Raw genomic sequence first — 27,970 nt, 5'->3', positions numbered from 1 at the left:
CCGAGCGCCGCCACACGGCAGGTCTAGAGACACTTCCTAGCACTCGCCCCAGTTGTACAGACGACTTTGCTAGCGATGCTACACTGAGAACTACGCTCTCATTTGCCGAGACGATAGTTAGCATAGCCTTCAGCTACGTCATTTGCTACGACCTAACAAGGCGCCATTACCAGTTAATATTGAGATTGTGAAACCTGTACAGTCAAGAGCGATGTACACCAGTTATGGATTAAAGTTAAGTATTCCAGCAGCAACGTACCTTATTGGCTATATTAATTACATTGTCATTTTCCAGACCTCACGCCAGCCTGCTTGAGCTTAAAAGCGTACATTTCGGCCTCCTGTAGCAACACGGTGTTGGCTCTTCTGCCAACACAATACAGGGAGTGGCAACTGACCCTTAATATAGACAATTGTAATGTATTGCGAATACGTAGAAAGAAGGATCCTTTATTGTATGATTATATGATAATGGAACAAACACTGGTAGCAGTTACTTCTGTAAAATATCTGGGAGTATGCGTACGGGACGATTTGAAGTGGAATGATCATATGAAATTAATTGTTGGTAAGGCGGATGCCAGGTTGAGATTCATTGGGAGAGTCCTTAGAAAATGTAGTCCATCAACGAAGGAGGTGGCTTACAAAACATTCGTTCGACATATACTTGAGTATTGCTCATCAGTGTGGGATCCGTACCAGGTCGGGTTGACAGAGGAGATAGAGAAGATCCAAAGAAGAGCGGCGCATTTCGTCACATGGTTATTTGGTAAGCGTGATATCTTTACGGAGATGTTTAGCAAACTCAAGTGGCAGAATCTGCAAGAGAGGCGCTCTGCATCGCAGTGTAGCTTGCTGTCCAGGTTTCGAGAGAGTGCGTTTCTGGAATATACTGCTTCCCCCTACTTATACCTCCCAAGGAGATGACGAATGTAAAATTAGAGAGATTCGAGCGCGCCGAGCGCGCACGGAGGCTTTCCGGCAGTCGCTCTTGCCGCGAACCATACGCGACTGGAACAGGAAAGGGAGGTAATGACAGTGGCACGGAAAGGGCCCTCCGCCACACACCGTTGGGTGGCTTGCGGAGTATAAATGTAGATGTAGATAGACCAGGTGACCGCTGCGTTGTAGAGCGCATTCGTCCAAGACACACTGGACCCAACCAGGTCTTACCGTCTGGGGAGCGATAAGCTACAACTCTGGTCCACCTCTGGTGTTTCTGGAGGGGACGCTAACCAGCTCTCGGTACGTGCAGAATGTTCTTAGACCCTTCCTTTTGCAACAGAAAGGTGATGCGTTGTCGCAACATAATAATGCTCGCTGACACACTGCACGTGAACTTCAAAAGTGCCCTGCAAGACGTACAGCAACTTCCCCGACCACCACGATCTCTCGACTTGTTTCCAGTCGATCACGTGTGGAAAACAATAGGACGGGAAGCATCTCTTGCGACGCGTCAACAACCTACTCTTACAGAACCTCGTGAACAGGTCGAGCAGGCCTGGCGTAACGTATTCAAGGACAGTATTCGCTATTTGTACGATCGACTGAATGCTAGAACCAGCGCCCGCACTGCCGCCCGTGGAGGCTACCCCATATACTACGAGGGCAAGTCAATTATTACCCGCAAAGTAGTTGAGGTGTCAGGTCAGACGGGTGTTCTGAACACAATTTCGACACAAAGCAGCTCAATATGCTGTGGAGTGGAAGAGGTAGGCTAGCAATAGAACAGTGCATCACCATTGATAGACACTCATAAGTCAGGTATTACCCAAAAGGAACAATCAGTACAAATTACAAAATAATATTATTTTCCTTTAAGTCACTCAAACATTTAAACAGGAGAATAGCAACCATTTAACTGGAAGCCTTTTAAGAAAGCAAGACTAGAAAATTTGAATGATGAGTTAAAATCATATTTAAATAGGCTCTGACCGAGCACATATTTTAAAACGAAATACTTCCTTTAAGGAACCAGCGATCAAATTTACATAATCCTCAAAATAAGTATAAATGTAGATGTAGATGTAGATGTAGAACCATATTACATCGAAGACATTTAAAATTAAACAGTAATGTATAACATCAGAGAGCTGCAGTCCCTAGTTTTAAGCAGCACGTTTCAGATGGACTGCACTGCAACAGTACAATACAAGTCCCTCAGAGGATCTCCCACACAGGAAGTTATTGCCGCAATCGACAAAATATCAACATCATTCCATGTACAGACCTAAAACAAACTAAAAGCTCTCTTAAGTTTGGTACAGTTAATTCCCTTTCGATATAACATACATCACAAGTCTAGCCCTAGGACGGCACCGACACCCCGCAATTTAGCACGCGAGAAACTACAGCGATGCACTCATCACGTATCCTTACACAATCCAAGAACAGAGAGCCGGCTCCCCAATAGCGGAACATTTAACCACGCGCAGCATGCGGGTTTGCGGGATGCTGATCTCGCCCTTAACCTCAACACCACTTCAGATACTAGTCAGCCTACAATCTTGAACCACCATACACATTCCTCCAGTTACTGCATAGAAAGCCAATGTGATAGGCAAACAGACCAGCATATGATGAAAGCTTAAGCAATTTCCTTACCAGACAACCCTTATGAATAGTAGCCGTAATTATATTTTTTTTATTTTTTAACGTGAGCACACCCACAATCAAAAGACAAACAACGCCAATCATAAGGATAGTAGCACGTAAGCAAGTAGCAATGGTAACTTCTGCTTAGATTGACTACAAATCAGCGCATGATTTAACACACCAGAGAACAGTCTTTACAACATAACCATCAATAGAATAGAAAATTACTCACACGTTTACTCCCCCACGATTTCGATTCGCAAAACCATAGACAAAACGTGGAGAACGTATCACTTAGACCAACATAATGGTGCTCCCTCAGTTACCCCAAATAACTGACTCCCTTAGTTGCACAGCAAAGAACCAGACCTAATGAAACCACCACAGTTTTCGCCTCTAAATTGTCACAGCACAAGTGAGACTCAATCACAAATGTAACTTTACATCACCAGTTCCCGTATAGTCAATGCAAGCGCCTCATTTTCATCCGTTTATAACGGTAGGCAGCAACATCGTACGGAAAAGAGTGTAGACACAAGCTTTTACCAATTCTCTTCTCCGAAAGCAGCCACCGCAACTCTCGAGAACCAGTGGGACATCCAATGCAAAAATCGTTACTCCTTCACACAAATTACAGGACGCCCGCTTTTCGCTGCTTGCTACGGCGCCTTCCGTTCAGAGCCAACCTTGTGTATCTCCATGCGATAGGTCCGGTCCCACACTCCAGACAACTGTCTTCCACCACGTCCCAGAGCACCCCCTCCCCTCCCCAGGACATCGCCTCGTTACGCCTCGAGTAGGCTCCAGAGGGCGCTGCTTACCGCCCTGATCGTGGCAGGAAAGATAAACCACCAGAGTGGCACTATCGATATCAGCCGCCTCGGCTCAGTAGTTATAAAATTTTATTGTAATTAAAAACGAAACTTACAAGAACACCACTTTTCGACACAGTCTCCTTGCGTTACAAAGCACTTGGTCCATCGTTGTACAAGCTTCCTGATGCCCTCATAAAAGAAGGTTCTCGGTTGAGCTGCGAGCCAGGAATGCACCGCTTCTTTCACTGGTTCGTCCGAGGCAAATCGACGACCCCTTAATGCCTGTTTGAATCGACTAAACAAGTAATTGTAAGAAGGGGCAAGATCGGGACTATATGGATGATGGTCCAGTACTTCATATTAGAGTTTCTGGAGCGTTTCAGCAGTGTGGGCAGCAGTAAGCGGACGGGCATTGTCGTGCAACAACACAACACCTTTTTAACAGCAATCCTCCGCGTTTGCTTCGGATTGCAAGCTTTTCACTGGCAGTAAACATCTCAGTGTAACGTACACTGTTTATTGTTGTGCCCCTTTTCTCATAATAGTCCAGTACTAGACCTTGTGCGTCCCAAAAATCCGCAAGCATCTGAACTTTTTATTGCACGGCGAATTTGGATCTTTCCATTCCATACTCTGCCTTTACTCTCCGGCTCGTAATGATGGACCCATGTTTCGTCACCAGCAATGACCCTGTCTAAGAAGTTGTCCCCTTCGTTACCATAGTGATCCAAATGTCTTTTGCAGATGTCCAAGCGCGTTTGTTTATGCATCTGTATGAGTTGTTTTGGGACACATCTTGCACAAACTTTATGAAACACAAGTCTGTTGTGGATGGTTTCATAAGCAGAACCGTGACTACTTTACAGGTTCAAATGGTTCAAATGGATCTGAGCACTTAGGAGTTAAGTAACTCCTAAGGTCATCAGTCCCCTAGAACTTAGAACTACTTAAACCTAACTAACCTAAGGACAACACACACATCCATGCCCGAGGCAGGATTCGAACCTGCGACCGTAGCGGTAGCGCCTAGAACCGCTCGGTCACCCCGGCCGGCGCTAATTTGCAGACGGTGTGCCACTTCGTCAATAGTTAATCGTCCGTCTGTAAGAATCATTTCACGGGAATGCTCAATGGTTTCTTCATTTGTGGCAGCAAACGGTCGTCCGGCTCCTTCGTCGTGCGTAACACTTGTGCGACCATTTCGAAATATTTCAGTCCATTCGTAGACACTCCGTTGTGGCAAACACTGTACCGAAAGTCTTCGATGAATTTCGGCCCCTTGATACGCCTTCCGACCACAAAAAACGGCTCACTGAACGTTGCTCTTCTTTGGTGCTAATAGACAGCAGAGCAGCCATGATTAACAGGACGGCAGCGACAACGAAACTAACCTATCAACTTGAAAATTGCAAAGAAATAACAACAAATAAACAAAGCATGTGTCATCAACGTAAAACGACAGTACTACCAAAAATAGCAAAAATGTAACTAAATTGCGGATAATAATTGACTTGTTGTTGTGGTCTTCAGTACTGAGACTGGTTTGATGCAGCTCTCCATGCTACTCTATCCTGTGCAAGCTTCTTCATCTCCCAGTACCTACTGCAACCAACATCCTTCTGAATCTGCTTAGAGCATTCATCTCTTGGTCTCCCTCTACGATTTTTACCCTCGACGCTGCCCTCCAATGCTAAATTGGCGATCCCTTGATGCCTCAGAACGAGTCCTACCAACCGATCCCTTCTTCTAGTCAAGTTGTGCTACAAGCTCCTCTTCTCCCCAATTCTATTCAATACCTCCTCATTAGTTACGTGATCTACCCATCTAATCTTCAGCATTCTTCTGTAGCACCACATTTCGAAAGCTTCTATTCTCGTCTTGTCTAAACTATTTATCGTCCACGTTTCACTTCCATACATGGCTACACTCCATACAAATACTTTCAGAAACAACTTCCTGACACTTAAATCTATACTCGATGTTAACAAATTTCTCTTCTTCAGAAACGCTTTCCTTGCCATTGCCAGTCTACATTTTATATCCTCTCTACTTCGACCATCATAATTGACTTACCCTCGTAATATGGGTGTTTCAGCATGGGTCGATACCTGATACCTCAAAACTGCCTGTGCTATTGATCTGTAAATGCAATCGTTTCATGTACTCCACATGCCATGTTGCAACAATAAATGTTGAGTGAATTTCAAACCCCTAAAAGGGTGTACTACACTCCTGGAAATTGAAATAAGAACACCGTGAATTCATTGTCCCAGGAAGGGGAAACTTTATTGACACATTCCTGGGGTCAGATACATCACATGATCACACTGACAGAACCACAGGCACATAGACACAGGCAACAGAGCATGCACAATGTCGGCACTAGTACAGTGTATATCCACCTTTCGCAGCAATGCAGGCTGCTATTCTCCCATGGAGACGATCGTAGAGATGCTGGATGCAGTCCTGTGGAACGGCTTGCCATGCCATTTCCACCTGGCGCCTCAGTTGGACCAGCGTTCGTGCTGGACGTGCAGACCGCGTGAGACGACGCTTCATCCAGTCCCAAACATGCTCAATGGGGGACAGATCCGGAGATCTTGCTGTCCAGGGTAGTTGATTTACACCTTCTAGAGCACGTTGGGTGGCACGGGATACATGCGGACGTGCATTGTCCTGTTGGAACAACAAGTTCCCTTGCCGGTCTAGGAATGGTAGAACGATGGGTTCGATGACGGTTTGGATGTACCGTGCACTATTCAGTGTCCCCTCGACGATCACCAGTGGTGTACGGCCAGTGTAGGAGATCGCTCCCCACACCATGATGCCGGGTGTTGGCCCTGTGTGCCTCGGTCGTATGCAGTCCTGATTGTGGCGCTCACCTGCACGGCGCCAAACACGCATACGACCATCATTGGCACCAAGGCAGAAGCGACTCTCATCGCTGAAGACGACACGTCTCCATTCGTCCCTCCATTCACGCCTGTCGCGACACCACTGGAGGCGGGCTGCACGATGTTGGGGCGTGAGCGGAAGACGGCCTAACGGTGTGCGGGACCATAGCCCAGCTTCATGGAGACGGTTGCGAATGGTCCTCGCCGATACCCCAGGAGCAACAGTGTCCCTAATTTGCTGGGAAGTGGCGGTGCGGTCCCCTACGGCACTGCGTATGATCCTACGGTCTTGGCGTGCTTTCGTGCGTCGCTGCGGTCCGGTCCCAGGTCGACGGGCACGTGCACCTTCCGCCGACCACTGGCGACAACATCGATGTACTGTGGAGACCTCACGCCCCACGTGTTGAGCAATTCGGCGGTACGTCCACCCGGCCTCCCGCATGCCCACTATACGCCCTCGCTCAAAGTCCGTCAACTGCACATTCGGTTCACGTCCACGCTGTCGCGGCATGCTACCAGTGTTAAAGACTGCGATGGAGCTCCGTATGCCACGGCAAACTGGCTGACACTGACGGCGGCGGTGCACAAATGCTGCGCAGCTAGTGCCATTCGACGGCCAACACCGCGGTTCCTGGTGTGTCCGCTGTGCCGTGCGTGTGATCATTGCTTGTACAGCCCTCTCGCAGTGTCCGGAGCAAGTATGGTGGGTCTGACACACCTGTGTCAATGTGTTCTTTTTTCCATTTCCAGGAGTGTATTTTTTTTCCGGCGGTGTCCTTTAGTTGTACAAAGTTTGTAACTGACTTTTCAGTGGCTACAGTGGTAGTGGCCAATCGCCAGGTAACCGTAGTTCTCACACTGTGTTACCTGTCATGTAGGTAGATGAAGATCCTTGTCAAGTGGATGTGGTGGCGCGTTGGCAACACTGTCTCCTGCCCCTGCAATCTGTCAATCATGAACTCGTTTCATCTGAGCTTCAGTCCTGTTCCATTGTTCCCCCAGAGAAGGGTCTCTGGGTTGTAGAGACTAGACAGAGATGACATTTTATTTAGTACAATATATAAAACGACCGGTTCGTATGCTATATTGGACGATGCTGCCTCTCTCCTCATTGTCTCAATAATGTAATTATATATTTTCTTTTGCTGTTAACTTTTAGGAAGTGGACATTGAAAGGCTTGATTGATAACAGTCAACCTCTTCGTTCCCTTGGTTCACAAATGAGGACCTTCGTTCAATTTTTTTTTCTTCGCTTATAGACCAATGGTCTGCGAGTGTGGACTTTCTTGTTCTTAGTTTTAAAACCGCGGCGGAGCATCTCGCAAGTATCGATTCGTGTGTTAGTTTACAACTGGTCGTACGCTGAAATGGTTAGTTCTACAAACTGAAAAGTATATACATCCTGAAGAGCAGAATTGCAATCAATTTCAGAAGTTAGGCTCACAGTGTTGGCCCACTAAAAAAAATTTTGTTGAAGCAACGAAAGCCTCAAAATGCAGGAAATGTGGCGCAATTACAAGATGAGACATATTGGCGTCAAATGTGAAATGTACTTCTGAAATGAGAAAAATATTAGTTCTAGAGCTTATCGCAAAACGTACTGTAAAAATTATTTTTACTTAGCGTAGCAAATCATTACTTGCCAAAAATTATTGTATGATTATTATTTTCTTGCATCTATGAAGTTGTTTTTGAGCATCAACATAAACCTACACTGCAAATTATATATTTTAAAGATATTGACATTAAAAATCGTATTTCCTGTGAATATTAGCATATAAATTTAACTGTTTGAAATATAATATATACCTCAGAATGAAATGATTTTTTTAAGGAAAGGGAAAGAAAGTACGTCGCGCGGGATTAGCCGAGCGGTCTGCGGCGCTGCAGTCATGGACTGTGCGGCTGGTCCAGGCGGAGGTTCGAGTCCTCCCTCGGGCATGGGTGTGTGTGTTTGTCCTTAGGATAATTTAGCTTAAGTAGTGTGTAAGCTCAGGGACTGATGACCTTAGCAGTTAAGTCCCATAAGATTTCACACACATTTGAACATTTTTGAAAGAATGGTCAAAGTAAATACTAATACATTTTCACGATAAGTGAGACCTGAGGTCTGCAATTGAGCACCGCCATTAATGACTTAGTAAATCATTAAAAAAATTATTTGCGTATGTGTCATGCTTGTGTGTTAGTTTGCCGGAAAATATGAAAATAAAGATTTCCTGCGAATTTTTTTTTTTTTTTTGCCTCCAGAGTAAGGAGATTAATAGTAGATCACACAGAATACGACTTATTACCAAAGCGATAACAAATTCCTAAACCAGTTTAACTGCTCTCAGTAGTAGTAAGACCCCGCATGCCAAAATAGGACAATAATCACGTCACACAGAAACCTTAACAGTCAGAACCCGCCACGGATAATTGGCCCCAAAACATATTAGTGAGCGCCATCACATAATGCCCACTCAATACCTGAGTTGTCCATTCGCTGTAGTGTTGCCACGCCAAGCGCGCTCACAAGGCAACAATCTCCGTTTCAGAAAAGCATTGTCAGTGGGAAACGTCTGCTCCAAAAAGCTGGTTGCAGCTAACCCAGGGGTGGCTGAAGTGATGTAATATACAGGGTGATTCAAAAAGAATACCACAACTTTAGGAATTTAAAACTCTGCAACGACAAAAGGCAGAGCTAAGCACTATCTGTCGGCGAATTAAGGGAGCTATAAAGTTTCATTTAGTTGTACATTTGTTCGCTTGAGGCGCTGTTGACTAGGCGTCAGCGTCAGTTGATGCTAAGATGGCGACCGCTCAACAGAAAGCTTTTTGTGTTATTGAGTACGGCAGAAGTGAATCGACGACAGTTGTTCAGCGTGCATTTCGAACGAAGTATGGTGTTAAACCTCCTGATAGGTGGTGTATTAAACGTTGGTATAAACAGTTTACAGAGAATGGGTGTTTGTGCAAAGGGAAAAGTTCTGGACGGCCGAGAACGAGTGATGAAAATGTAGCACGCATCCAGCAAGCATTTCAGCAGGATGGAGCGCCACCACATTGGCACTTATCTGTCCGTAACTACCTGAACGTCAACTACCCGAGGCGATGGATCAGCCGCCAGGCAGCCCGTGACAGAGCACTTCATCACTGGCCTCCAAGAAGCCCTGATCTTACCACCTGCGATTTTTTCTTATGGGGGTATGTTAAGGATATGGTGTTTCGGCCACCTCTCCCAGCCACCATTGATGATTTGAAACGAGAAATAACAGCAGCTATCCAAACTGTTACGGCTGATATGCTACAGAGAGTGTGGAACGAGTTGGAGTATCGGGTTGATATTGCTCGAGTGTCTGGAGGGGGCCATATTGAACATCTCTGAACTTGTTTTTGAGTGAAAAAAAACTTTTAAAATACTCTTTGTAATGATGTATAACAGAAGGTTATATTATGTTTCTTTCATTAAATACACATTTTTAAAGTTGTGGTATTCTTTTTGAATCACCCTGTACACTACTGGCCATTAAAATTGCTACACCACGAAGATGGCGTGCTACAGACGCGAAATTTAACCGACAGGAAGAAGATGCTCAGATATGCAAATGATTAGCTTTCCAGAGCATTCACACAAGGTTGGCGCCGGTGGCGACACCTACAACGTGCTGACATGAGGAAAGTTTCCAACCGATTTCTCATACACAAACAGCAGTTGACCGACGTTGCCTGGTGATACGTTGTTGTGATGCCTCGTGTAAGAAGGAGAAATGCGTACCATCACGTTTCCGACTTTGATAAAGGTCGGATTGTAGCCTATCGCGATTACGGTTTATCGTATGGCGACATTACTGCTCGCGTTGGTCGAGATCCAATGACTGTTAGCAGAATATGGAATTGGTGGGTTCAGGAGGGTAACACGGTACGCCGTGCTGGATCCCAACGGCCTCGTATCACTAGCAGTCGAGATGACAGCCATCTTATCCCTATGACTGTAACGGATCGTGCAGCCACGTTCCGATCCCTGAGTCAACACATGCGGACGTTTGCAAGCCAACGACCATCTGCACGAACAGTTCGACGACGTTTGCACCAGCAGGGACTATCAGCGCGGAGACCATGGCTGTGGTTACCCTTGACGCTGCATCACAGACAGGAGCGCCTGCGATGGTGTACTCAGCGACGAACCTGGGTGCACGAATGGCAAAACGTCATTTTTTTCGAATGAATCCACGTTCTGTTTACAACATCATGATGTTCGCATCCGTGTTTGGCGACATCGCGGTGAACGCAGATTGGAAGCGTGTGTTCGTTATCGCCATACTGGTGTTATCACCCAGCGTGATGGTATGGGGTGCCAGTGGTTACACGTCTCGGTCACCTGTTGTTCGCATTGACGGCACTTTGAACAGTGGACGTTACAATTCAGATGTGTTACGACCCGTGGCTCTACCCTTCATTCGATCCCTGCGAAACCCTACATTTCAGCAGGATAATGCACGACCGCATGTTGCAGGTCCTGTACTGGCCTTTCTGGATACAGAAAATGTTCGACTGCTGCTATGGTCAGCACTTCTCCAGATCTCTCACCAATTGAAAACGTCTAGTCAATTGTGGCCGAGCAACTGGCTCGTCACAATACGCCAGTCACTACTCTTGATGAACTGTGGTGTCGTCTTGAAGCTGCTTGGACAGCTGTACATGTACACGCCATCCAAGCTATGTTTGACTCAATGCCCAGGCGTATCAAGGCCGTTATTACGGCCAGAGGTGGTTGTTCTGGGTACTGATTTCTCAGGATCTAAGCAGCCAAATTGCGTGAAAATGTAATCACATGTCAGTTCTAGCCACGCGGTTTGGGGCGCCTTGCCACGGTTCGCGCGACTCCCCCCGTCAGAGGTTCGAGTCCTCTTTTGCGCATGTGTGTGTGTGTTCTCCATAGCGTAAGTTAGTTTAAGTTAGATTAAGTAGTGTGTAAGCCTAGGGACCGTTGACCTCAGCAGTTTGGTCCCTTGCTCCGCCGAGAGGACCCCCAGTGAGTGGTAGTTGTGGCGTCCAGGTCACTGTGCGCCACGGTTTATTGGATTGCGTTTTAGTTTCTGACCAGCGGGCCGCCGCTGACTTACCGGCGGATCTGCCATCTCTTTTAGGAAATACTCAAACGAATGTGATTAAAGTTTTAAAGTTCTTGACTTGTCCAATGTTTTTACCAAGATTTTAGGGAGAGGGTCTTAATTTCCAGAATGAGATTTTCACTCTGCAGCGGAGTGTGCGCTGATATGAAACTTCCTGGCAGATTAAAACTGTGTGCCCGACCGAGACTCGAACTCGGGACCTATGCCTTTCGCGGGCAAGTGCTCTACCATCTGAGCTACCGAAGCACGACTCACGCCCGGTACTCACAGCCTTACTTCTGCCAGTATCTCGTCTCCTACCTTCCAAACTTTACAGAAGCTCTCCTGCGAACCTTGCAGAACTAGCACTCCTGAAAGAAAGGATATAGCGGAGACATGGCTTAGCCACAGCCTGGGGGATGTTTCCAGAATGAGATTTTCACTCTGCAGCGGATTGTGCGCTGATATGAAACTTCCTGGCAGATTAAAACTGTGTGCCTGACCGAGACTCGAACTCGGGACCTATGCCTTTCGCGGGCAAGTGCTCTACCATCTGAGCTACCGAAGCACGACTCACGCCCGGTACTCACAGCAGGAGAGCTTCTGTAAAGTTTGGAAGGTAGGAGACGAGATACTGGCAGAAGTAAGGCTGTGAGTACCGGGCGTGAGTCGTGCTTCGGTAGCTCAGATGGTAGAGCACTTGCCCGCGAAAGGCATAGGTCCCGAGTTCGAGTCTCGGTCGGGCACACAGTTTTAATCTGCCAGGAAGTTTCAGGGTCTTAATTTGTTCACTGTGTGACTGGCTTCCCCATATTTTACGTAAGTGGCCAGCCAGTGACAATTTCCTGTGGCATCCTTGACGCTCCTTTCTCGTTTTCCTCACGTTTCATTTTCTTATACAGAATTTCTCATCTTCCCCCGCTTTCTTTGCGTGTATGCTTCCATTTTAGTAAATTTGTTCACATTCGTTTCTTTTAATGTGTGTCAGGGCGCTGATGACATCAACGTTTAGCGCCCTTAATGCCGAACACACACATACACCATAGGACTTATCACAAATTTCTGCTTTACTTACAAGGGGACCCTCCATACTGTAAATCACGGATTTTGATGCGCTTCAAATATGTTGTAGAGGCACTTACCCTGAGTACCTGGCTACCCGGTTTTTTGGCGACGGGCCTTGGGTTTTGAGAAAATCGGTTTTGAAGTTCATTACGTGCTGTCTATATTCGTAACATTACATGCATTTCGAGCAAGTCCGCGTTGCGCAGTGGTAAAGGATCTGGACTGCTGGGCTGGAGGTAGTGTGTTCGAATCCTGATCGTGTACTTTTTCTTTTAATCGATTGAATTTTCCAATTCTGTTTCAAATAATATCACCAAACAGTGTAAGGTGTGCGAAGTTATAAAGATGTATTCAGTTATTATTTTTTTTCTCAAATATTCATAACATTGTAGTTCGCATCATATTCTCTCAGTTCATCTTCTTCGTTGAACTCTATCAATTCATCATCAATAATGATACGTCATTCGACCAAGAGATTGCGATACATATCTCCTCGCCAATTGCAACGGAATTGGCAGAGATTACGCTAGGCGGTGTATTCTTTACGAGATTCAAAACGCGGAGTGGATTTTCGGCGTATTTAATGGCGTTTGTGATTTCGCCTTTTGATTCTCCGTTCAACTCCTCTACTGGTGGATCTTCTTCTGGCTGCACTACGCTTGGTTCTTGCATTTCACAGAATTTTTCTAACACACGGAACTAGAGACGCTTTGCGAGCAACTGACGCTGTAATTAGATGCGAACGTAAAGGAATAGAACTCGCATCTTCATTGGCCTAGGAGCTGGGGTTCCCGTTACGGCTAATGGTATTCATGGGAGAGGGGACGATAATGGGCGGAGATCGATTTCAGGTCATACAAGAAGCCACCGTTGTACGAAAATTTGGAACTCCAACGAATACTTGAAAAAATTAATATCTGAATAAATCTTTATAATTTCGCACATCTTACGCTGTTTGTTGATGTTCTTTGAAGTAAATTTGAAAAATTCGGTCGATTTTGAAAAAAAAAATTGTACACAAGCAGGGTTCGAACACAGTACCTCCAACGCAATAGGTCTCAACTTTCAACGCTGCGCTACGCTGACTTGCTCGAATTATTTGTTATGTAATGAATATACAAAGCATGTACTGAACTTAAAAAATCGATTTTCTCAAAAACCAAGGCCCGTCGCTAAAAAACCGGATAGACAGGTTCTCAGGGTAACTGCATCCACAACATATTTGAAGGGCATCAAAATCCGTGATTTACACTATCGAGGGTCCCCTTGTTACACAAAATTTCTAGGGTGATGAACGGCAGCTAGCTCTGAATGTGGAATAATGTAAGTTAGCGCGCATGGGTAGGAAGATCAAGCCTGTTATTTTCTGATACAGTATTGTTAGTTTCCTATATGACACAATCAAGTATATGGGCGTAACGTTGCAGAGCGATATGAAATGGAACGAGAATGTGAGAACTGTGGTAGGGAAGGTGAATGGTCGACTTCGGTTTATTGGGAGAATTCTCGGAAGGAGTGGTTCGTCAGTAAAGGAGACTGCATATAGGACGCTGGTGCGACCTACTCTCGAGTACTGCTCAAGTGTTTGGGATCCGTAACAGGTTGGACTGAAGGAAAACATCCAAGCAATTCAGTGGTGGGCTGCTAGATTTGTTACCTGTAGATTCGGACAACACGTAAGTGTTACAGAGTTGCTCCGGAAACTCAAACGGGAATCCATGGAAGGAAGGCAACGTTCTATTCAAGAAACACTACTGAGAAAATTTAGAGAATCGGCGTTTGAATCTGTCTGCCAAACAATTCTACTGCCGCCAACAGAGATTGCAGGGTAAGGACCGCGAAGGTAAGATACAGGCTCATGTGGAGGCATATACGAGGGCAGTTCAATAAGTAATGCAACACATTTTTTTTCTGAAACAGGGGTTGTTTTATTCAGCATTGAAATACACCAGGTTATTACCCAATCTTTTAGCTACACAACACTATTTTTCAACGTGATCTCCATTCAATGCTACGGCCTTACGCCACCTTGAAATGAGGGCCTGTATGCCTGCACGGTACCATTCCACTGGTCGACGTCGGAGCCAACGTCGTACTGCATCAATAACTTCTTCATAATCCGCGTAGTGCCTCCCACGGATTGCGTCGTTCATTGGGCCAAACATATGGAAATCCGACGGTGCGAGATCGGGGCTGTAGGGTGCATGAGGAAGAACAGTCCACTGAAGTTTTGTGAGCTCCTCTCGGGTGCGAAGACTTGTGTGAGGTCTTGCGTTGTCATGAAGAAGGAGAAGTTCGTTCAGATTTTTGTGCCTACGAACACGCTGAAGTCGTTTCTTCAATTTCTGAAGAGTAGCACAATACACTTCAGAGTTGATCGTTTGACCAAGGGGGAGGACATCGAACAGAATAACCCCTTCAGCGTCCCAGAAGACTGTAACCGTGACTTTACCGGCTGAGGGTATGGCTTTAAACTTTTTCTTGGTAGGGGAGTGGGTGTGGCGCCACTCCATTGATTGCCGTTTTGTTTCAGGTTCGAAGTGATGAACCCATGTTTCAAGAAATGTGACAAGAAATTGTCACCCTCAGCCACATGACGAGCAAGCAATTCCGCACAGATGGTTCTCCTTTGCTCTTTATGGTGTTCGGTTAGACAACGAGGGACCCAGCGGGAACAAACCTTTGAGTATCCCAACTGGTGAACAATTGTGACAGCACTACCAACAGAGATGTCAAGTTGAGCACTGAGTTGTTTGATGGTGATCCGTCGATCATCTCGAACGAGTGTGTTCGCACGCTCCGCCATTTCAGGAGTCACAGCTGTGCACGGCCGGCCCGCACGCGGGAGATCAGACAGTCCTGCTTGACCTTGCGGCGATGATGGCACACGCTTTGCCCAACAACTCACCGTGCTTTTGTCCACTGCCAGATCACCGTAGACATTCTGCAAGCGCCTATGAATATCTGAGATGCCCTGGTTTTCCGCCAAAAGAAACTCGATCACTGCCCGTTGTTTGCAACGCACATCCGTTACAGACGCCATTTTAACAGCTCCGTACAGCGCTGCCACCTGTCGGAAGTCAATGAAACTATACGAGACGAAGCGGGAATGTCTGAAAATATTCCACAAGAAATTTCCGGTTTTTTCAACCAAAATTGGCCGAGAAAAAAATGTGTTGCATTACTTATTGAACTGCCCTCGTAGATAGCCGTTTTTCCCTCGTTCGACTTGTGGGTGGAACAGGAAACGAAACAACTACTAGTGGTACAGGGTACCCTTCGCGTCGCGGGGACAATTATTGACCTATGTGAAATGAAATCGTCGTAACTTGTGAACGGTTTGCGTTAGGACGTATAAACTGCGCGGTTGGCCGCGGGGCATGATGGGAATTAGTATGCGCATGTATGGTTCGGTTTAGCGACGAATCCCATTTTCATTTGGATGTGTTCGTCGATAAGCAAAATTGACGCATTTGGGGGACCGAGAATCCGCATTTTGCGATCGAGAAGTCTCTTCACCCCCAACAGGTGACTGTGTGGTGTGCAGTGTCCAGCCACGGAATAATTGGTGCGATATTCCTTGATGGCACAGTGACTACCGGTGACTAGCTCAAGCTTTTGGAAGGTGCTTTCGTGCCCATTACCCAAAGTGACCCTGATGTGGTTCACGCAGGACGGAGTTCCACCCCATCGAGGCAGGAGAGTGTTTGGTGTCCTGCAGGAGCATTTTGGGGACCGCATCCTGGTTCTGCGGTACACGGAGCCATGGGCCTCGATTGTCCACCATATTCTCCGGATATGAACACATGCGAGTCCTCTCTGTGGGGCTATATTAAAGACAAAGCGTAAGCAATAACCCAAAGCTACTGCTGATCTGAAAACGACCATTGACGACTTTCTTTAAAGTCAGTAGACTGTTGTTTATTTACAGTGTTACATTTACACTTACACAGTCATGATTTCGGCTTAAAAGTGCTATTATCAAGTGTTTTCTGAAAGCAGGATAGACAAAAACAGTGAAATACATAACAAGTGAAATAACGGTATAACAATCCATATTTGTAATGCTTACTTACAAGTGTTATAAATTGCTGGGATGGCATACTATCGTATTAAAATACTCTATTAGACACACTATCTAAGAGTCGATGTTTCTGGGAGAGCCTACTGCTTTGTTTCATTACTGTGTGTGCCATCTTGACTGAATGACAGTTGGCTAAGTGTCAAATTGTCTTGGTCAAAGAAAGTCCTGTTACAAGCAGGTGACCTTTTTTTGTCTTTGGACTCAGTGTCCGGTAGGGTAGGAAAGGTTAGGAGCAATTTATTTTCTTTGGTAGTTGTTACATCTTTGCAGTACCTGTTTATCTTAGTATACAACGAAGTTGCCTGCTCATAAAGATGAACAGCAACAAACCTCTCGATAATATTCTCTACATCCATAAATATAGAAGTCCAGCTAGTCACTGATCTTGTTTAAAGTACATTTTAGTTGGTATACAGATTTGTACGTGACATTAACACTTTCCTAACTCTAAGTAGAGTTATTTTGCCTCAATTCAGAATTAATACAATACAGTGAAATTAATTATTCACTCACTCATTAATTAACCAGTGAGGTTTGAAGCAATATTTATGATGTACGTATCAGGCATGTAAATTCTGTTATATGTGTTGGAAAATTACTTAGGAATAATTTCAAATAACACAGGTATGTGGAACATGTCATGTACATGAAAGCATTTAAGCAAATACAAGAGTAAAAAGGTTGCATGTTAAACAGCACATTTAAATTTAACGTAATATAAAGAGTAGGGATATCCTAGTATTTGTTAATGGTTGATGAGATACAATTACAAACGTGAGTGCACCGTGTTATTGATACATATGGCTGCAATCTTGGTGCTATAAATCTTATTTACATGTTATAGTAGTGACATCTTATTTATATGACGTAAAGATAAGATAGTAATGTTAACAACTTTATCAGCTACCACATATAAAAGCCCCAAGGGGGTTAATTCCTATTTCATAACAACAAAGATAAATGTAACATTATTGATCATAGTTACTTCTTAGAGAGGTAATAAACAATTGAGAAGAATCGCAAGGTCTACAATACTATAAATAATCCATTGAACAATGTAGGCATGTGGAGTGTAAGTGTAAGGGGGTGGGGGGTGTAGAAGGATGGATGGGGGGTTATAAAATGAAAATGTCTAATGAAATGAGGAAGAAGCTATTATAGTGGGGTGCAGGGGTAGTGGGAGACAAAAGGGTGGCTAACAAAGGAATAAGAATATAAATGTGAAGGGAATTACCTTTTTTTAAGGTACATCTATGGTAGATGGGCACTATTAAATCTTAAAGCTAGGACCAAATATAGCATATGTTAGGGCATTGTGTGAGAATGATGTGTCCAAAGTGAAGGTATGGCTTAAACTTGTATCAGTATATTGTATATGTAGATTCATATATCCTAGTATTTTATGTATTAAATAGTTGTGATACTAAAATTTATTCCATAAATTTAATAAAATAAAAGGTTTTATTGAGACTTACTCAGTTTGTCCTTTGGTTAGTGATAGAAGTGCAGGGTGAGTTATGAAGAGGGATATTGATTCCTCATAAAAGTAGTACGTCTCAAAGGGAGGAAGGGGTTAGTGAATCAGTGGTTAGCAATAATTCCTGATCGTGGTGATGGGCATGTACATGACACGTTTCAAATACCTGTATTATTTGCACTTATTCCTAAGTAATTTTCCAACACATATAACAGGATTTACATTCCTGATGATATGTACATCATAAATATCGCTTCAAACCTCACTGGTTAATTAATGAGTGAGTGAATAATTAATTTCACTGTATTGTATTAATTCTGAATTGAGGCAAAATTACTCAATTTAGAGTTGAGCATATGTTAATTTCACGTACAAATCTGTATATTTACCTACTAAAATGTACTTTAAACAAAATCAGTGACTAGCTGGACTTGTATATTTATGGATGCAGAGAATATTATCAAGAGGTTTGTTGCTGTTTTTGTTTATGATCAGGCAACTTCGTTGTATACTAAGATAAACAGGTGCTGCAAAGATGTAACAACTACCAAAGAAAATAAATTGCTCCTAACCTTTCCTATCCTACCGGACACTGAGTCCAAAGACTAAAAAAAGGTCATCTGCTTGCACCAGGAATTTCTTTGACCAAGACAATTTGACACTTAGCCAACTGTCATTCAGTCAAGATGGCACACATAGTAAAGAAACAAAGCAGTAGGCTCTCCCAGAAACATCGACTCTTAGATAGTGTGTCTAATAGTGTATTTTAATACGATAGTATGCCATCCCAGCAGATTATAACGCTTGTAAGTAAGCATTACAAATATGGATTGTTTTACCATTATATCACTTGTTATGTATTTCACTGTTTTTGTCTAACCTGCTTTCAGAAACCACTTGATAATAGCACTTTGAAGCCGAAATCATGATTGTGTAAGTGTAAATGTAACACTGTAAATAAACAACAGTCTAATGGAGGTACTGACTTTATAGAAATATATTATGAAATTGGCCCCGCATTATGAAAAAGTTATCAGCCATTCAGGAGGTCATGGACAGCATCGATGTTCCGACACTCCAGTGGGTAATGCAGAATTTCGCTATTCGTCTGCGCCACATAATCGCCAATGATGGCAAGCATATCTAGCATGTCATACCCTAAATTCGAATATCTGTAGTTATGTTTACATGTTGAATAAAATGTGTGTACGCCATAGTTGGTAACTAATTTACGTTTTTTTCATATAGTTCAATAATTGTCACCCTGTATGTAGATGTATCCATCCACATCCAAGGCAAGTTTGTGTTTCGTAGCAAAGAGTTTTTTACAGGATTGGGTTGTTAGCCCAATGCCCAACCCTCCTCCTTTATCCGGGCTTTGGATCGGCAGTGGCTGTTGCAAGGCAACTGACCCCAGGCGGAATAGAGATGGACGGAAACTTGAATTGTCTCTTATATGCAGATGACATAGTACTACAAAGTGAATCAAAGTTTGAGTTGAAAGGTATGTACCAGAAAATCGACAATTATACACAGAAGGTACGACTCAAAGTGAATCGAGACAAAACAGAGTTCATGCAATTAGGAAGAAGACAAGAGCAGGAAGAATTTCTTGAGATATATGTCAAGAGGTTCAAGAGAGTACACCAGTTCAAATACTTGGCATCTTGGTTTACCACGGACAACAACATAAAAATAGACACCAAGGAAAGAATAAAAGTGGGAATGAAATGCATGGATTCCCTCAGAGAGACGCTCGGCTCTAAATCTATCTCAGTGAACACTAAGAGCCGGCCGTAGTGGCCGAGCGGTTCTAGGCGCTACAGTCTGGAACCGCGCGACCGCTACGGTCGCAGGTTCGAATCCTGCCTCGGGCATGGATGTGTGTGCTGTCCGTAGGTTAGTTAGGTTTAAGTAGTTCTAAGTTCTAGGGGACTGATGACCTCAGCAGTTAATTCCCATAGTGGTCAGAGCCATTTGAACCATTTTGAACACTAAGATGACAATCTACAACACAGTGATATGCCCAGCAGTAATACATGGAGCATGACTAAGCGAGAAAAGGAAAAACTATTAATATTTGAAAGAAGAGTAATGAAGAAGGTATGGGAACCAGTTTTAGATAACAGGGAATGGAAAAGGATGAAAAACGAGGAAATCTGATGCGACAGCCAACTATCCTACAGAAGATAAAGAGCAAGAGAATACAACGGGTGGGACATGTAGCACGTATGCCGGATGAAGGCAGGCGAAGATGGCACTAGAGGGGAAACCAAACACCAAACGCCCCACTGGACGACCAAGGCAGCGTTGGATGGACGACCTGGCGAAGGACCTAGCAGCCCTGGGAATGGAAGACACCTGGAGGAACCGGACAAAAAACAGGAAGGAATGGAGACAGAGTGTGGAAGCAGCGCGTGCTCTGCAGGGCCTGTGATCGCTGGATATCTGTCCATCTATCTGTATACAGGGTGTTACAAAAAGGTACGGCCAAACGTTCAGGAAACATTCCACACATACAAAGAAAGAAAATATGTTATGTGGACATTTGTCCGGAAACGCTTTCTTTCCATGTTAGAGCTCATTTTATTACTTCTCTTCAAATCACATTAATCATGGAATGGAAACACACAGCAACAGAACGTACCAGCGTGACTTCAAACACTTTGTTACAGGAAATGTTGAGAATATCCTCCGTTAGCGAGGATACATGTATCCACCCTCCGTTGCATGGAATCCCTGATGCGCTGATGCAGCCCAGGAAAATGGCGTATTGTATCACAGCCGTCCACAATACGAGCACGAAGAGTCTCTACATTTGGTACCGGGGTTGCGTAGACAAGAGCTTTCAAATGTCCCCATAAATGAAAGTCAAGAGGGTTGAGGTCAGGAGAGCGTGGAGGCCATGTAATTGGTCCGCCTCTACCAATCCATCGGTCACCGAATCTGTTGTTAAGTAGCGTACGAACACTTCGACTGAAATGTGCAGGAGCTCCATCGTGCATGAACCACATGTTGTGTCGTACTTGTAAAGGCACATGTTCTAGCAGCACAGGTAGAGTATCCTGTATGAAATCATGATAACGTGCTCCACTGAGCGTAGGTGGAAGAACACGGGGCCAAATCAAGACATCACCAACAATGCCTGCCCAAACGTTCACAGAAAATCTGTGTTGATGACGTGATTGCACAGTTGCGTGCGGATTCTCGTCAGCCCACACATGTTGATTTTGAAAATTTACAATTTGATCACGTTGGAATGAAGCCTCATCCGTAAAGAGAACATTAGCGCTGAAATGAGGATTGACACATTGTTGGATGAACCGTTCGCACAAGTGTACCCTTGGAGGCCACTCAGCTGCTGATAGTGCCTGCACACGCTGTACATGGTACGGAAACAGCTGGTTCTCCCGTAGCACTCTCCATACAGTGACGTGGTCAACGTTACCTTCTACAGCAGCAACTTATCTGACGCTGACATTAGGGTTATCGTCAACTACACGAAGAAATGCCTCGTCCATTGCAGGTGTCCTCGTCGTTCTAGGTCTTGCCCAGTCGCGAGTCATAGGCTGGAATGTTCCGTGCTCCCTAAGACGCCGATCAATTGCTTCGAACGTCTTCCTGTCGGGACACCTTCGTTCTGGAAATCTGTCTCGATACAAATGTACCGCGCCACGGCTATTGCCCCGTGCTAATCCATACATCAAATGGGCATCTGCCAACTCCGCATTTGTAAACATTGCACTGATTGCAAAACCACGTTCGTGATTAACACTAACTTGTTGACGCTACGTACTGATGTGCTTGATGCTAGTACTGTAGAGCAATGAGTCGCATGTCAACACAAGCACCGAAGGCAACATTACCTTCCTTCAATTGGTCCAACTGGCGGTGAATCGAGGAAGTACAGTACATACTGACGAAACTAAAATGAGCTCTAACATGGAAATTAAGCGTTTCCGGACACATGTCCACGTAACATCTTTTCTTTATTTGTGTGTGAGGAATGTTTCCTGAAAGTTTGGCCGTACCTTTTTGTAGCAACCTGCATAGATGTAGAAGTAAATGTAAACTCTGTTTCTGCGGGTTGTTAGTAGTTTTCACTAGCTAACGACCCACCGTAGTTACCAAGGTGATGGATCATCTGTAAAGCTAACGACTAGACAAATGAACGTACCTGCATAAGGCGGACGGCCTCAGACAAGGCGGCCACGAAGTCCCGGTTGGTGGGGCCCCCGGCTGCCCCGTCGTCAGCACTCGCGCTGCCCATGGCGGTCTCCACGATCATCTCCAGCGTGGTCAGGGACACCACGGGGAACAGGTCCACCTCCTGCCCACACGTCGCGGACAGGCGTTTCGTCAGGACCTCAGCGCCCGCGTTAAAAACCTCCAAGAACTGCTCCAGAATCTGCAGCAGGTGCATAATGATAATACAGGGTTATTACAAATGCTTGAAGCGATTTCACAGCTCTGCAATAACTTTATTATTTGAGATATTTCCCCAATGCTTTGCACACACATACAAAAACTCAAAAAGTTTTTTTAGGCATTCACAAATGTTCGATATGTGCCCCTTTAGTGATTCGGCAGACATCAAGCCGATAATAAAGTTCCTCCCACACTCGGCGCAGCATGTCCCCATCAATGAGTTCGAAAGCATCGTTGATGCGAGCTCACAGTTCTAGCACGTTTCTTGGTAGAGGAGGTTTAAACACTGAATCTTTCACATAACCTCACAGAAAGAAATCGCATGGGGTTAAGTCGGGAGAACGTGGAGGCCATGACATGAATTGCTGATCATGATCTCCACCACGACCGATCCATCGGTTTTCCAATCTCCTGTTTAAGAAATGCCGAACATCATGATGGAAGTGAGGTAGAGCACCATCCTGTTGAAAGATGAAGTCGGCGCTGTCGGTCTCCAGTTCTGGCATGAGCAAATTTTCCGCGGGCTACGCGTGAAACTTGCCCGCACGCGTTCAACCGTTTCTTCGCTCACTGCAGGCCGACCCGTTGATTTCCCCATACAGAGGCATCCAGAAGCTTTAAACTGCGCATACCATCGCCGAATGGAGTTAGCAGTTGGTGGATCTTTGTTGAGCTTCGTCCTGAAGTGTCGTTGCACTGTTATGACTGACTGACGAGAGTGCATTTCAAGCACAACATACGCTTTCTCGGCTCCTGTCGCCATGTTGTCTCACTGCGCTCTCGAGCACTCTGGCGGCAGAAACCTGAAGTGCGGCTTCAGCCGAACAAAACTTTATGAGTTTTTCTACGTATCTGTAGTGTGTCATGACCATATGTCAATGAATGGAGCTACAGTGAATTTATGAAATCGCTTAAGTCATTTGTAATAGCCCTGTACTTTAAATCCTATAATACGTTAAATCGTTTCGCTTTTGCTACTCTTGCCATAAGAATTGTCATCATCGGGGGTACAGAAGTCAGCGATTTCATATTTTTTTATTCACTTATACAGGTTAGTCCACTGATAGTGTTGTTGTTGTTATGGTCATCAGTCCTGAGACTGGTTTGATGCAGCTCTCCATGCTATCCTATCCTGTGCAAGCTTCTTCATCTCACAGTACTTACTGCAACCCACATCCTTCTGAATCTGCTTAGTGTACTCATCTCTTGGTCTCCCTCTACAATTTTTACCCTCCATGCTGCCCTCCAATGCTACATTTGTGATCCCTTGATGCCTCAGAACATGTCCTACTAACCGGTCCCTTCTTTTTGTCAAGTTGTGCCACAAACTCCTCTTCTCCCCAATTCTATTCAATACTTCATCATTAGTTATGTGATCTACCCATCTAATCTTTAGCATTCTTCTGTAGCACCACATTTCGAAAGCTTAATTCTCTTCTTGTCCAAACTATTTATCGTCCATGTTTCACTTCCATATATGGCTACACTCCATACAAATACTTTCAGAAACGACTTCCTGACACTTAAATCAATACTTGATGTTAACAAATTTCTCTTCTTCAGAAACGCTTTCCTTGCCATTGCCAGTCTACATTTTATATCCTCTCTACTTCGACCATCATCAGTTATTTTGCTCCCCAAATAGCAAAACTCCTTTACTACTTTAAGTGTCTCATTTCCTAATCTAATTCCCTCAGTATCACCCGACTTAATTCGACTACATTCCATTATCCTCGTTTTACTTTTGTTGATGTTCATCTTATACCCTCCTTTCAAGACACTGTCAATTCCATTCAACTGCTCTTCCAAGTCCTTTGCTGTCTCTGATAGAATTACAATGTCATCGGCGAACCTCAGAGTTTTTATTTCTTCTCCATGGATGTTAATACCTACTCAGAATTTTTCTTTTGTTTCCTTTACTGCTTGCTCAATATACAGATTGAATAACATCGGGTATAGGCTACAACCCTGTCTCACTCCCTTCCCAACCGCTGCTTCCCTTTCATGCCCCTCGACTTTTATAACTGCCATCTGGTTTCTCTACAAATTGTAAATAGCCTTTCGCTCCCTGTATTTTACCCCTGCCACCTTGAATTTGAAAGAGAGTATTCCAGTCAACATTGTCAAAAGCTTTCTCTAAGTCTACAAATCCTAGAAACGTAGGTTTGCCTTTCCTTAATCTTTCTTCTAAGATAAGTCGTAAGGTCAGTATTGCCTCACGTCTTTCAATATTTCTACGGAATCCAAATTGATCTTCGCCGAGGTCGGCTTCTACTAGTTTTTTCATTCGTCTGTAAAGAATTCGCGTTAGTATTTTGCAGCTGTGACTTATTCAACTGATTGTTCGGTAATTTTCACATCTGTCAACACCTGCTTTCTTTGGGATTGGAATTATTATATTCTTCTTGAAGTCTGAGGGTATTTCGCCCGTTTCATACATCTTGCTCACCAGATGGTAGAGTTTTGTCAGGACTGGCTCTCCCAAGGCTGTCAGTAGTTCTAATGGAATGTTGTCTGCTCCCGAGGCCTTGTTTCGACTCAGGTCTTTCAGTGCTCTGTCAAACTCTTCACGCAGTATCGTATCTTCCATTTCATATTCATCTACATCCTCTTCCATTTCCATAACATTGTCCTCAAGTACATCGCCCTTGTATAGGCCCTCTATATACTCCTTCCACCTTTCTGGTTTCCCTTCTTTGCTTAGAACTGGGTTTCCATCTGAGCTCTTGATATTCGTACAAGTCGTTCTCTTTTCTCCAAAGGTCTCCAAATATCTCTCGAAATAAGCATCAAACGAAAAAACTACAAAGAACGAAACTCGTCTAGCTTGAAGAGGGAAACCAGATGGTGTTGGGGTTGGCTGAAGAGCCAACACCGTGTTACTAGAGGAGGCCGAAATGCACGCGTTTTAGCTCACGCAGGCTGGCGTGAGGAGGAAAGGACTATACTGACGTGAGGCCTGGAACATGACAAGGAATGAGAGTTCAGAAATCGGACATAATTAGTTTGATACTTAACTTTAATCCATTAATGAGGAACGTCGCTCCTGACGGTACATGATTCACAATATTATCTGTTCAGAAGAGATGTAGTAACTGAATGTGGCGCCTTGCTAGGTCGTAGTGAATGACGTAGCTGAAGGCTATGCTAAACTGTCGCCTCGGCAAATGAGAGCGTCTGTAAACAGTGAACCATCGCTAGTAAAGTCGGCTGTACAACTGGGGCGAGTGCTAGGGAGTCTCTCTAGACTAGACCTGCCGTGTGGCGGCGCTCGGTCTGCAATCACTGATAGTGGCGACACGCGGGTCCGACGTATACTAACGGACCGCGGCCGATTTAAAGGCTACCACCTAGCAAGTGTGGTGTCTGGCGGTGACACCACAGATGCCGCTATGGTTGGCCCGCTATATGGCGCTGCCACAGGTCAAACGGATATCAACTGCGTTTTTTTTTAAATAGGAACCCCCATTTTTTATTACATATTCGTGTGGGACGTAAAGAAATATGAATGTTTTAGTTGGACCACTTTTTTCGCTTTGTGGTAGATGGCGCTGTAATAGTCACAAACGTATAAGTACGTGGTATCACGTAACATTCCGCAAGTGCGGACGGTATTTGCTTCGTGATACCTCACCCGTGTTAAAATGGACCGTTTACCAATTGCGGAAAAGGTCGATAACGTGTTGATGTATGGCTATTGTGATCAAAATGCTCAACAGGCGTGTGCTATGTATGCTGCTCGGTATCCTGGACGACATCATCCAAGTGTCCGGACCGTTCGCCTGATAGTTACGTTATTTAAGGAAACGGGAAGTGTTCAGCCACAAGTGAAACGTTAACCACGACCTGCAACAAATGATGATGCCCAAGTGGGTGTTATAGCTGCTGTCGTGGCTAATCCGCACGTCAGTAGCACACAAATTACGCGAGAATCGGGAATCTCAAAAATGTCGGTGTTGAGAATGCTACATCAACATCGATTGTACCCATACCCTATTTCTATGCGCCAGGAATTGCATGGCGACGACTTTGAACGTCGTGTAGAGTTCTGCCACTGGGCACAAGAGAAATTACGGGACGATGACAGATTTTTTGCACGCGTTCTATTTAGCGACGAAGCGTCATTCATCAACAGCGATAATGTAAACCGGTATAATATGCACTATTGCGCAACTGAAAATCCACGATGTCTGCGACAGGTGGAACATCAGCGACATTGGCGGGTTAATGTATAGTGCGGCATTATGGGGGGGAAGGATAATTGGCTCTCATTTTATCGATGGCAATCTAAATGGTGCAATGTATGCTGATTTCCTACGTAATGTTCTACCGATGTTACTACAAGATGTTTCACTGCATGACAGAGTGGCGATGTACTTCCAACATGATGGATGTCCGGCACATAGTTCGCGCGCGGTAGAAGCGGTTTTGAATAGCATATTTCATGACAGGTGGATTGGTCGTCGAAGCACCATACCATGGCCCGCACGTTCACCGGATCTGACGTCCCCGGATTTCTTTCTGTGGGGAAAGTTGAAGGATATTTGCTATCGTGATCCACCGACAACGGCTCACAACACGCGTCAGCGCATTGTCAATGCATGTGCGAACATTAAGGAAGGCGAATTACTCGCTGTTCAGAGGAATGTCGTTACACGTATTGCCAAATGCATTGAGGTTGACGGACATCATTATGAGCATTTATTGTATTAATGTGGTATTTACAGGTAATCACGCTGTAAGAGCATGCGTTCTCAGAAATGATAAGTTCACAAAGGTACATGTATCACATTGGAACAACCGAAATAAAATGTTCAATCGTACCTACGTTCTGTATTTTAATTTAAGAAACCTACCTGTTACCAACTGTTCGTCTTTAATTGTGAGCCATGTTTGTGACTATTACAGCGCCATCTATCACAAAGCGAAAAAAGTGGTCCGACTAAAACATTCATATTTCATTACGTACTACACGAATATGTAATAAAAAATGGGGGTTCATATTTAAAAAAACGCAGTTGATATCCGTTTGACCTATGACAGCGCCATCTAGCGGGCCAGCACTGGCGCTATATGGTTTCCCTGTTCAAGCTAGAGAAGTTTCGATCTTTGAAGTTTTTTCGTTTGACGCATATTTCGTGAGATATTTGGCCTGGTCACTATCTATGGACCTCCCTGTATATCATGTGGTAATAATATGAAGTAACTCCTCATTGGTCAAAAGATATTAATTGTACAATAATTAAAATTACGTGTGGTGTTCACTCACATCTATCATACAGGCATCCCTTTAAGCAAAATCGGCACCAAACCAACACCTTCCTTGCCACTGGCTTCTATCCCGACCTGTAGAAAACCTCCCATATCCTGATGTTCTCCAAACCCAACAAGCCTCCATTTGATGCCTCTTCCTATCGTCCTATCTGTCTCACATCGGTGTTCAGCAAGCTCTTGGAATCCATCCTTTCCCGGCGCATCCATCTCCACCTCCACCAAAACCACCTCCTCCCGAACACCCA

General features: G+C 44.6%; 1 protein-coding gene across 1 annotated transcript in view; it reads right to left on the bottom strand.

Moving 5' to 3' along the window:
- The window catches only part of LOC126106737 (cytochrome P450 4C1-like), a 109,537-nt gene that overhangs the window by 54,990 nt on the left and 26,577 nt on the right, over positions 1 to 27,970 (bottom strand). Inside the window, exon 3 of the mRNA XM_049913112.1 lies at positions 22,201 to 22,431. Coding sequence (XP_049769069.1) covers positions 22,201 to 22,431 — 231 coding nt within the window. The remainder of the gene's footprint in view (positions 1 to 22,200; positions 22,432 to 27,970) is intronic.

Source organism: Schistocerca cancellata, chromosome 10 (genome assembly GCF_023864275.1).
Source record: "Schistocerca cancellata isolate TAMUIC-IGC-003103 chromosome 10, iqSchCanc2.1, whole genome shotgun sequence".
NCBI lineage: Eukaryota > Metazoa > Arthropoda > Insecta > Orthoptera > Acrididae > Schistocerca > Schistocerca cancellata.
The sequence above is the reverse complement of the archived record's forward strand: the minus strand, read 5'-3'. Positions and strand labels throughout refer to the sequence as shown.